Below are 13395 nucleotides of genomic sequence, written 5' to 3'. Positions count from 1 at the left end.
GGGGAATGTGCTACCATGTCTATGAGATGGCACCTGCTCTTAACATGACCCTAAGAAACAGTGTGTACTGAGGCAGGGGCTTGGAACAGGTGGCCACTTCTCAGAAAAGACAAGCTCTTGAGATACAAAGCATTTGATACCAAATGGCCTAGGAATTCCTGTAACAGCAAATATTGCGACTGTAAATTGAAAATGCCAAAGGAAAGGGTAGAGAGCTGCTTTCTGAAGCCAGCTGGGAGGACAAAGCATAGTTGCTGAATCAGTCAGCCTCAGTGGAGAAGGTGAGGTGCTGAGGATCACCTTGAGCTCTGCACAGAAGAGCGACCTGAACTGTGTAGAGACTCTGCCATATCAGATACCTCCTGCAGCAATATCCTGCAGAGGCCTAAGGTTGCTGTAGCAACCAGAGTAATTTAAGAAATATTGAGAGAGAAAGGGAGATATTGTACCAACAACAATAAAATAAAATAGTGGAGCAGGTCTTAAAACATCCTATTGCTCTCAGAAAAGGCCACAGTGGAGCCATAAAGGAAGCAGGCAGTTTAAGGAAAACATGATACTGAACATAGTGTTATATGTTGCAAGATGCTAGAGCACAACAGACCCCAAACAGTAAACAGCCAACAATGGAGATTAACAGTCTTGCATCGTTTGTTGACATTTTCTGCTGCCAGGTATTTCCAAAAGGACAGTAATAGGAAAAGTTGCCAGCAGTGAGGTTTCTAAATGACCGATAAAGGGAAGACTGGCTCACAAAGAAACACATTTGAAATGATGACTGATTTACCATGTTGTGCTTTTGGCTATGTTATAATAGGTCATTTTAAAATGGGTTTCTTTCTTTCCCTGCCTGTGGAAGGAAAAACAAGGTGATTTGTCAGAAGCCTGCATTCATTTGGAGAGAAAAACCAAAATAGTCTGTTCTGCCAAGGACTTTCCTGTTGCATTTGACAGATGCAAAATACAGATTAAGTTTAGAGGGTACTCATGCTTGAGTCCTTTCTTCCATTAAACATGTTCTCTGAGGGTTGTGAAACTCTATTCTCACCAATACAGATTCCCCAAAGCAGAGTCACAAGAACACTGCAGTCATATAAACCTGTAAGTTAGATGTTTCTAGAAATAGCATAGAAACATCCATCAGTTTTCTGAACATCATGGAAAATGTGGATCAAACACCAACCGACAAGCCTTCAAAAAGCCTGTAGCCTTCTTTTATTTTCCTGCATGATATGGAAAGGTGAGGGCCCCTTTGAAAGGGCAGAAACAGTAGAGGCGTGAATGGGGAAGCTTTGAAGAAAAAGGGGTGCAGGTGATCTTTGTCAGGGCCAACGCGATTTGGATATATCTTAACTTTTTCTCTGCCTAACTTGCACTCTTGGTCCTCCAGTTTGACATGGCATTTCATCACTGTACTGTGATACTAAACAGTCATAAATCTCCCGCTGCCCTGATTTTTCAGGAGTTCTGAAAAACCGTTTTGCCCTAGCAATGTGTTCTCCTATTTACCTCAAAGCAGGTTTCTCTTGAAAACTGAATCAAATAAAGATGATGCCATGAAAGACCATGTTCTGCAAAAAGTATCTAAAATCAAAATAATTTTTCTGCATGAAGGCCAAGAACCAGCAAAATCCTGTGTGTGTTCTTAATGTGTGACTACAGAAGTATCTCACCAGCACTGATTTGGCATACACTCAAGAATCATTCAAACCCAGATCTAAATAGCTATTGCTTGTTACCTGATTAAGTATGAGTTATAATTCACCTTCAAATGTGTTCCTGTGACAAATGGTTTCTAATATTTTTATAATATGATTTTCTCTGGATTCATGGCCTTGTGTTTACCCATATTGAAATTTAAAACCTTGTTATAATCATTATTATAGGAAAGAAAGGTTGTCTACTCATGTGTAAACAAAACATTAATCTTCTCTGTTTCAGCAAAATCCTGTTGAATTGAACAAACATTTACTCAATGATCATAATTATAGTGTATGTCAGTTTATACAGTCCCAAGAGGATTTAATCTATGTATAGTGCCTTTTAAATACAGCAATTATTTTAAAGACATAAATAAGTTCAGAGATTTATGAACAAGATCACTCTAGTGGGCTGTCTAAAGAAGTAGACTGCTCCTAGTTTTTTGTTTGTTTTAGTTTTGAGGGCAGATTTCTAAATCCTGCTAGTCCCCACTGGGGAGACTTAATCATTACAATAATTTTTGTTCAATTGATTTTAGGGAATGTACTATAACAGAAATAATTTAATGAATAGTCGGTTCATACTTGTGATTAGACATCTTTAAAAAGGAAAAAGCTACAAAACCTATGTTCTTTAACCCTAATCAAGTTACATCAGAAAAACACAAAGGAATTCCCTCTTAGATTTTTAATTGCTAAAAACAAGTCAATTCTTACCTTTCCAAAGCTCCCTTTCCCAATAGCCCGCAGTATTTGAAAGTGGTCAAAGTTAACTGCAAAATAAAGGAGAGAAGAAAAGGAAGAGTTTGTAGCATGCTAAGTCAGAACAAGAAATCAGATAAGAAAAGAAATTACATTGTTTCCAACTAATGTCATTTTACCATGTGGTATTCACTTTTTCTCTTAAAACACCAAATAGCTAATCAAAAGGAAGTTTGCTTTAAAATATGCTGCATTGATTTTGTTCATCAGTTCACCTTGGTGCAATGCCTCCGTGCTCAGTATCTCCAAAGAAAAATATATATCTCTGTCCTAACCAAGTAACAAGACATAAGTTAACATTGCACAGTCATTAGCAGAAACTGCTCAGCATTTTCCAGAAATACTAAGATCTATCAAAATTGTACTGAATAATTCAGGTAAGTAACACCATCTGCCTACAGCTACACGGTAATATAAGGATAGTATTGTTTACAGTAATTGCTCTGCAGGATAATCTTATATTCTGTTACAGTGACAGAAGCTTGTCCCATGATGAGCCAGTATGATTAGCCTCTCCAAACTTTTCCACATTAATGCAATACATAATGCTAATATTATAAGTCTATTTCATAAATGTAGCATAAGTTTGTTTCAAGAGATTTCATTTTAGCTTGGCCATAGACTGGATTTACTTGCACTTCATGAAAATCCGACATCACAGCCTGACCTAGACACTGAAGTGGTTTGCTGTGAGAGTGAGTGAGACTTCAGTTCTCAGAAATGCCATTACTGTTGCACGAGATTGAACAGTGTGACCTTCAAATGCTTTTCATGGGTAGACCTGATGGTTTTTAAAACATCCAACAATATCCTGGGCAAAATTGATGCAAAGTCACTGAAACACAAACATGACAATGTGTGATGCAGTTTTTACAGTCACTTGTCGGATAAAACTCACAGTTAGAGCTAAATTCAGTGAACCAGAGATGACAAAGTTCAGTGCAACTTAACAGGATTTTTTTTAAATTAAAACTTTCTTATGTTCCTAGCTTTGGCTATGATCCTTCATCTATGCACCTGTTACTGCTGTAACTGTAATCTGCAAAATTATGGAGACAGACTGTCTGTGGAAAAATCACAGAACCAAAGAATGATTTGTATTGGAAGGGACCTTAAAAATCATCAAGCTCCAACCCACCTGCCATGGGTTGTTTTTCCGCTAAACAAGTTTGCTCAAAGCCCCATTCAATCTGGCCTTGAACTCTTCCAGGAATGGGAAACCCACAACTTCTCTGGAAACCTGTGCCAATGCCTCACCAATCAAAAATGTGGTTTAAATCACAATGAACAAGAAAATCCTATAAAACTAATAATACTTTACATATTTGTAAAAAATTGCATCATCTCAAGCTAAGATTTCCATAGACAGTTGTTAATGTTGACATATATCAAGTCACTAAAAAGTGCTAATATCTTAGTTTCTCATTTTCTCATTTACACTATTAACACCACAAAGCATTTGTTTATTTATGTTTGCTTACACTGCCTTCAAGGAAACATGCTTGCTCCTTTCATTAGTGCAGCTATAGCAACCACCTTCCTTGTAATTGCTGGAGACAAATCAAATCCAGAGCTGACAGAGCTAAAAGCAGCAGACTCTAGTCTACAGGAAACAAAGGTGGTTAATAAAGCAGTTTTAGAATGTGGACACTGAAATAAAAGAGCACAAGCTTGCAAAGGATTTATAAGATGCTTGGAAACTGAAAATTGAAAAAGAAATTTTCTGCTGACTCATGTAGGAGTTAGGGTTACCCAGATGTTTGAGAAGCATGATTGTCTGTCAGCAAGCTGCAAAGAGTCTCTGCTGACACATTCACCAACGGGGCAGTCTCTTGTAGTTCTTGCTGGTCAATACTGGTCTGGTGAAGAAAATAGTTTAGGAAAACCACATTCCACATAAATTTACATCCACTGAAATCCTATTCCCAGAAGTCATCCCTCCCAAGTGCTTGACTGGGTTATCCAGATGATCCTTAATTTAGGTAGGAATTTAGCACAGCTTTGAAAATATTACAAACAACATGTTAAACTCATTAATTTCTCTGATAGGAAAGAGGCATCAATTTTCCCTCTAGCATGCTGGTGTTGTCTGTGTCACTCCTCCGCTTTAAAACCTTTTCATGTTTCTTGCGTATTTTATTAAGTCTTTTTATCAAACATGTTCCTTAAAGATATATGTTTGAGTTTGTTTTTATTTTGCAGTCATTCAGCTGAGTCCAGTTCCCAAAACAACTGAAAAACTGTTGAAATAGTCTGTAATTATCTCAATATCAGTCAAGCCACATTTCAGTAAGACTTGACTGAATTATGTTCTGAAGTCTGACTGGTTTTGAAATGCATCAGTTTGAAGAATTATTTTGTTTTTGTAAAACTAAGATTAAGCATTTATTTTTGGCTGTGAATAGGACTTTTTTATTGTCCATATAACTTTTATTCTATATCTCTGTACTTCCTTCTTTAGTTTGATTATTTCTCTGAGTTACTAGAACAACTTATTATTTTAGTTGAATTTAATTGTAAATTAGATTTCCATAAGACTGAAATTAAGTGATGTACTAGACCATGGAATTTAAGACAGATTATTAGTAGGCCAAATAAGTGGTTAAAATACACAGTCACAACAATTGATCAAATTTTAGCAATTTTTACACTTAACTTGATCAGAAAGTGAGATGTTGCAGTTTCATATTTTTATTAAGAAAAAAATTCTTTCTGTTTCATAAGCCTTATTTAAATTAAGGTACAATGATTGCAACACATTTTGTGCAAGACAAAATAAAGATATTTTTAAATTACTCTGGACTTATATAAACAAACCTGAGCCTGCATCTGAAATGAGCTAGACTTGCAGCCACTGTGGTTCTCTGGAAAGGGATAATTCACCAAAGTGAGACAACTAAGGCTCTTTTGATCATTCAAACATACTCAACAACACTGCAGATTCACAAACTGAGGAAGTCCCTCCCTTGGGATGTTAGGAAAGAATAAAACATGGAATACTTTTTCAGTTGAAACTAATTCATTGAGTGAAACCAAGATGCTTTAAGCAACAGCCCCATCTACAACAGACCAGCCATGCCGAAGTCATGTTAGCTTCACAGCCCTGATAAGCAGTGAGTGGCTGAGCTAAGGTCACTGACACCTTAGTACTACTTGGGTGTTTTTTTCAGGTGTTTTTAATCTCACACTGTGAAAATTTTTGGCTAATTTTGTTCATCACACTGGTTGTTTTGGGTGGGTTCTTTTTGGTTTTGTTTTGTTTTGTTTGTTTTGGGGTTTTTTGGTGAAAATTCAACTCCAAAAGGCCACCACTTACTCTGAGAAGAATTACAGCTCTTCATGACCTCTGTCATTTCCAATGTTTAAAATATCATCAAGGTCAGACACCGTCATTTCCTCTGCTCAATGAGGAGATCACAAGTATTAAATTTGTGTCCTCCAAAAAATGACACATTTAGCTGTTGTGATGGTTGGTGTCATAGCTTATGACAGTTCCCTAGTGTAAAGCCCCACTGAGATAATGGTGTAGCTGGCAGAAGGACATTTTCTTCAGTAACAGTAATATGACTATTACGTTTTTGAAAATAGCTTACTTGGTATCTTTTACTCTAGGGAAAAAAATATTTTCCAACTCTTTGAGCACTTTCATCTTATTACCACACCATACTTTGGAGGTCTTAGACATGGGCTCTGAATTTGAGTCTAAGACTACCAACATTTTTCAGAAACCAAAATTCATTTATATTGTGTACTGGAAATTTTTCATACAGATAAACCCCCAGAATTAGACTTTTATTAACAAGAGTATGAGGGAATTTCTTTGATTTTCACCAATTTGGAAAAATCAAATATTGTAATCTCTTTCCCCAAATCCCAACTTTATCCCTTAAAAATCACCATTAATTCAAAACTGAGAAAGAATGTGGAATAAACCACATATTTGACTGACTAAGGGAGAAAATCCATCAGCATTTATGACATCTGTTGCATGATACGGTATTAAAGTGATGGTTGCCTATTAATTTCAGCAATGCGTGATGTATATATATGCATATATCATTTATATGCACATATGCATATATATATATGCATATATATATATGCATATGTGCATATAAATGAATTTAGTTTCTTTCTTTTCATTTAGTCATGCCCAAGCACTGATGGAGCATTTATTTGGTATAAAACTTTCTAGTGAAAGGTAAAATAAATATTTCTTGCTTCACTGATCCCCAGGCATAAAGTATACTTTGGGGAAAATATTCACATCACAAACTATTGGGCTTTTACAACTATGGTGCAAAAACACTGGATAGTCATAGCAGAAATGCCCATTTTTTTAATCAGTATTATATACATAATGATATATGTTAAAACAATGAATCATTTTATATGCATTCAACTCTGCTGCATTATTCATGAGTGCTATGGTGACTTGAACAAAGAAAAAAGAAAAAAAATAGTTACATCAACACAGATCATTATGTGTTTGATTTATGATACCATGAAAGAACACAACATTTCTACCCTTTCACTTGTAGTTTTACTAATTAAAATATTCTCTTGTTATTCATCATTTGTTCAAGTGTAAAGTGGATCTAGCTCAAGAGGCAACATGTATATTGGGTGTATTCTAGATAGAGCTGTTTTCTCACTGCAGCTGAGGAATATTTACTGTATGTATATGTGATTAGTTCAAGTATACTCAATAATCATTACCTGAAAGAACTTTGTATCTCCTGGAGAAAATACCCAATCAAACATGGCCAAAGCACAGGCATACACATGCTTTGCAAAATGAAAAATAAGGTAGAGGCTTTTCAAGTCAAGAAAAAATGGAAGAACTTGACAATCTCCTTCTCTGGCTGAGTTCCACTGGTTTATTTGGACCGTCTTGCAGTATCCAAAACCAGAACATGAGCACTAAGGCATCAGGAGGTGTATAGTAAGGAGATATTTTTAACACATTGAGCATTTCAAGACATCTAGCTTCATTCCCACTGATCTCAAGAGAAAACAAAAACAAGAAGATGTGATATAGCCAGCAGCCAAGAAAATAGATTTTTATGTAAGTCTGAGCCCTGTCTTACAAGTCTCTTCTGGGGTGTTTTAATGCTTTCTGTTTCTGTGAATCAGAAAAACAGAGTAAAAACTAAATAAAATTTCCTTCTAGATTTGTCCTGTATGGTTTGACCTGAGACTCATTGGATAGCACTGTATTAGGATTTCAGACTACTTCTGCAGTCTTCTATGTCTGTCTGTCTACTTTTCAGATTCTTGAGCCTTTTCCAGGGAAATCCACGGCCTGTGCTGACAGAACCTCAGTAGGTCTTAGAAGTCATCAGATCTTGTTAAAATTGTTATTGCCCTTCCACACAAAGATATGTAAAATGAGTAACCAAGTAGATGCAGTCACATATATTCAATATTCATGATAAAATCACCAGCTTGAATGGACATAGACAGGACAAACATGAACAGTGCCTAAATACTAGATTAAAGGTCATAAAGTGATTTGGGTATTCATAAGAAGTCACATTCCATCATGCTCTGTTCAAGGTAAGTGCACTAGCGAAGTAAGATACTGTTTAAATTAAATAAGAAATGAATTTTTACTGACAGAATGATAAAATCACACATGTCTCTGAGTTGAGCAAAGAGTACAAATCTTTTTAGCTTCATAGGTTTCTGAGTAAAATGGGACAGGGCTATATATCATTTAATTGGGAAAACTACTATTTAGAAAGAGATACATAACTGGAGAACAAGAAAAAAAGCAGTTTCAGAGCTGGTTTTATCTCATTAATGGTGAATCATGGCATTTTCTGTCACATTTAGAGGCTTTGCACATAAATTGCATTACAATGTCTCAATTCTTTAGGATTAATAAGTGTTTTATTCTCAATATAAAATCTTTCTAATTCTCATGTTACAAATTTTATAATTATTCATTTGTTTTCATATTTATAGTCATTCATTTATAATTATTTGCGATTAGAAAGAATTGAAGATCTTTGTCAAAAAAATTTTATTTAAAATTCAGCCTATTTTGCTTTGAACTTAAATTCATTTCAGTCTGATCATGCTTGCATACTGCATTTTCTTCAATCAAAGCAAAACATTTCTGTATTATCCAAAGACTTTCATTTCAGAATTCCTGATTGATCTAAAGCGGTTTTTTCTCAGTAGTTCATTTCTATACTGTGCTTCCTTGTGAGGCCACCTGCAAGATGACTGTCTCCCACTGGGCAGGTATGGTCACAGCACTTGTATGATGTGTGCTTTATTCACTCAGGACTGGTAGTGTGTTGGGTTATGGGAGTTGCAAACAGGTACAAAATTTAGATCTACAGAAAGGGGTAAAAGAATCCATTTCCAATGCCTTTGAAGAAGTGTCATATCACAGAAATGTAGTATAGATTTGGACTGCCACAAAATGAAATCTGAAAAGGTAAACTTGAATTCCATTGAAACTTTTAAAAACCAGCTCTGTTTTCCCATATAAAGCTTAATTTTTGTAAAGGAATATAATGTCATTTTGATTTGGAAAAAAGTTTAATTATTCATCAAAATTTTTTCAGAGGGAAAGTCTGTTTCAAGAAAAAAAAAAAAGAAAACTGAGTTCGTTGTTATCTTCCACCTATTTCACCTTTTAACCATGACATAGTGGAAGCAACATCCCTAGATTGCTAGAAATGGGGAGAAAACCTCAACACCATGGTGTTGGAAAACCAACAGTGTAATTTTATTTATGCCTCTCTTAGTTCTATATTCTATCAATAGCTGATACCACAAATAAAAGAGTGGGCTAAATAACATCTGTTGAGAGGCATTACAGAAATTATTTCCTTATGTCAATCCTCCTACAAAGTAGTACTTCATGTAGAATTTAGCCACACATCAAATTCACAGAATATTTAGACAATGCATGCTTTTTTCATCAAAAGCGGTGCCAGCATCAAGGGGTTCTACACTGTAATCAGTGAAATCCACCTCACATCACATCACTAAAAAGTGTGGGGATTTCCCTAAATTGCTGGCCAATTTTCTGAATATGTCAAAATGAATACTCGAAAGAACTACAACAGCCTACCATTTTCCAAAATGCCACAAAAATAGACTAGATGAATTTGGTGAATCAGCTAATCATTTGCACTGTTGCAGAAACAGGCATGTGTTGCAAGAACCAGAAATAAAATTGAAATTCCAAGGAAAATTAGCATTGGAAACTAACCAAGCTGCTAAAGAGAAAAGATTCTAGGACTGACTATCAAAACTTTTTTTTCCCTCTTAATTCTAAAAAGGAGCATAATTCTTTTTGTAATGCTTTTCAGTTAAAGTTGAAAATAAAATCAAGTAAAGATTTTGCATTCACAAGGAAACTGTGGCTCCTTGGTAAACAAGAATCTGCTTGAATTCAAGCTCAAATTAAAATTTCTATCCAGAGCTGTTTATAACTCTAATAAGTCAAATTAAAATCATACTGACATTAAATACATCTATTCTGAAAAATATCTCAAGAAGATACCTGAAACCTGTAAAAGAAAGTTTGCTCCTTGGACAAGCAGAACAGGCTGCAAATTATTACAGCTTCTCTCTGAGGCAAGTTTAAACTGAAACTGCTGAGTACCATGCCACAATCTCAAGAGTTCCTCTGAGAAACTGGAGATATATCACCAAAACAAAACTCAAGAAAAGTCATCTGATGCTTTTAGGGATGTGTGTGTCATCTTCCGTGAGGCGCTGAGTGGGATTTACTGGTAGCAGAGATTTGTCTGCAAGCCACTGAAGTCAGCACAGAAAGTCTCATGGCTGTAAACTGCAGTAGGATTTTGATTAAGGACACAGTCATTAGCTTTGGCCTAAAGTCTACTGAAAGATTACCCTTAGCAGGGACTTCACCAGGAACACCAGGAACTGCAGGGACTGCTGTGATTGTTATTGTGAGGAAAAACAAAAAAATTATTTCTGTGTGGAAGGTGTAAGAATGTTTGGCTTCTACTTTGCTCCACAAGAATTTTAACACAGACTTGATGAAATTAGCTATTCCTTTCTGATTTATTGAGCACAAGTAGGTGTTTACTGGTAAAGATCAGAGCTCTTGTGGCTGCATCTCTCTCCCACAGCAATTGGGAGCATTAGATTAAAAAATAAAGTCAATTTTCTTGGCTTTATGTCTCTTCAAAATTAGTCCAAAATTTAACCATAAAAATTTCTAATTGGATGTTTTAGTGTGTTGCCTCTGTGTCTTCAGACAGGTTACTCTGTTTCACTGGCACACAGCAGCGCTCTCAGGTGGCTGCGAAAGAGAGTAATTGAAAAGCAGGCTCTTGCCTGCCATGGTTTGCTTTAACAAATGCAGGAAGAGATGAGAGGAAAAACTCTTCTTTTAAATAAATAATTTCAGTTTGAAGGATATAAAGCAATATGAAAGTTCTGTTCTTTTGGATAAGAATATGATTTCAAGTCCAATGAAAGCAAACAGAGTTATCTGGTTTTGGAAGGCTTCTCATCTTTTTGCTTTGCGCCTTCCTTCCATTTTCCCTGTTTTCCATTGGAGAAGGAAGTGGAAGAACTATAAAATCAAAAGGTTTTAACTAAGCTCAACTAAAATGAAAAAATTCTGAATATTGATACATGATGATTTCTGTGTTGCTGTTATTGCTGTCTCTCCACATAAACATGTCCATGTAGAGTGTGTGTGCATTTCTGGTAATTTTTTTCTGAAATCAGAACATGGCAAAAAATGCTACTTTTCGTTTCGCTTTTGGCTTTTCACAGGAAAGATTGCTATTTTGAGACAGCATAAGAATTAGAGGAAGTAGAAAATATTTTTATTTCCCAAATTCAGAAACATAACCTATATTCTTTAGAGCTTACACACAAGCCAAATTTCCCTCAAAGAGCACCTCACCAACACTGTATTTTAGCCCTTTATGATCCTATTTCTGTGATACTATGACAAGAACACATGACCATCTCAGTAAAACACATTCTTTGAAAAACTGACAAGAAGATGAGGTAATCGCAAAGAGACCATCTCTGACATATTGCAGAGAGCAGGAACAGAAGAGAGCAAGACCACTCCTTGCAATGGCAATATGGTCATTTAAACAGGATTAAGTAAATTGTGACACCTTATGATATACCTACAACACTAGTTGTTAGAAGTCTAGTTTCAAGGGCAGTGGAATGAGAAGGTCACCTTCATGGGGAGTTATAGTGCTTATTAGTACAGAATTTATGCATATTACTTAAATTACTTTAAATCAAAGTAGAGATCAAACTCTGATCTCTGTCACGTTAATATATACTGTCTCTAATACTTGTATCTTATCATACATGTGAGCACGGGCAGTAAAGGTGAAGACAACTTTAAAATTATCTTCTAAGCAGGTCTTTTGACTTTGATGACAATCCCAGGAAGGCAATCAATTAGCCTTCTGAAATAAATAGAAATAATAAAAAATCTTAGAAAGATTTAAGCTAATACAGTCTAAAGTACAACTGTATTTCAAGGCAAAGTTACTTATTTAAATTAATGAATTTTAAATTGTTTCCTATTAATAAAGAACAAAAGAAGGTCAAATAGAGCTGACAGAGCTAGGCAGAAGATTCAAGGAACACAAAATGTATGCTGTCATTGGAAAAATTCAGCTGAACAATCTAGTAGGGATCAAGCCCAAGTTCATAGGATGTCCTCATTGACAGTGCAGTATAAAACAGGAAAGGATGACTATCTGTTTAGTGTCACCATTGATGATGTGAGCTGCAAAATAATTAATACAGACAATGACATGTTTTACTTGGTTTTTGGGGGATAATACAAGGTCTTCAGAAATCCTGATGATGACTAGTGGTACAGGCAATAACCAAGGTGAAGATCCCTTGACAAATACATAAGATTTAAAACAGGAGCAACTGAGACAGCTTAAAAGGAAAAGAGACAAAATACAATAGTGGCAAGCATGAATGTCGGCTAATACTGCAAAAAGGCAACTAAATTTATATCCAGGATGTCATCAAACAACAGACAAGTTCAGAAAGGGGTAGAACTAGTGCACAGTGTAGACACAAAGGTAGGAAGACTCAGACTGTGACTAAGAGCTGTGCAGAGCTGACCTCTTGCAGGGAATCAACAAACAGGAAAATCTTTTAATGCTACTTCTGTGTCCATGGAGGTGGAGGGTCAGTGATCTCATCAGTCTGAAAATGTGATACCATGGACTAAGACCAAGAATTTGAATGCTGATGATTGGCCATTGGCCTAGATGGTCTCATGTGAATCAGTTTAGTGTAATCCTTCAGCAGCATAATTTTAAAGCAGGGCTTTTCAATATCTCATTGTCTTCTGTATGATGGGTTAATCATCCATCCATCAAGCCAATAAAAAAAATTCAACTTCAAATGCAGGGGCTTTTACTTTTAGATTTAACAGAAAAGTGAAATTTGGAGTGCTAAATCTACTACTCTTTTTCAACAAACAGCAAGTAGCAACAGATCGTCATGAAAAGCCTGTAGCAACTGATCAGGGGTTTAAAATATTGGTGTATAACTCAGAGGTCAGATGTTCTTATGGATGGAAAAAAATGTGGTAACAATTCTCACCTTTGCTAAATAATGAATAGTGGTGTCTGTCAATGGCCAGAGACTGGTTAACACAAGCCTGAACATTAGAAAAGATTTGCTAGTAGTTGGAAATAGTTATACATATTAGTGTGGTAGATATGTGCACTTTTGCACAGGATTCTTTGTGTCTGGTCACATGTAGCTGGATATGTGAAAATGGCCACTCCACTCTATGAATCTATGAGAGAACATGATTCTCCCTCTGTTTAGCCTGGCACTAAAGCTACATGACATGAGTAATTGAAATTACCATCAGGTTATCATTAGGTTTGATACATTGTCTAACAATGCAACTGATTTAAGT

At 35.7% G+C, this 13395-nt stretch overlaps 1 protein-coding gene across 2 annotated transcripts in view; it reads right to left on the bottom strand.

The window, feature by feature from the left end:
• STK32B (serine/threonine kinase 32B) overlaps positions 1-13395 on the bottom strand; it is a 179408-nt gene that overhangs the window by 149836 nt on the left and 16177 nt on the right. For both annotated transcript variants that reach the window (XM_071555231.1, XM_071555232.1), the window contains exon 2: positions 2418-2473. In XM_071555231.1, the coding sequence (XP_071411332.1) occupies positions 2418-2473 (56 nt within the window). The remainder of the gene's footprint in view (positions 1-2417; positions 2474-13395) is intronic.

This window comes from Pithys albifrons, chromosome 5, assembly GCF_047495875.1.
Source record: "Pithys albifrons albifrons isolate INPA30051 chromosome 5, PitAlb_v1, whole genome shotgun sequence".
NCBI classification, from domain to species: Eukaryota; Metazoa; Chordata; class Aves; order Passeriformes; family Thamnophilidae; genus Pithys; species Pithys albifrons.
Note: the sequence above shows the minus strand (reverse complement) of the source record. Positions and strands in the feature narration are given on the sequence as shown.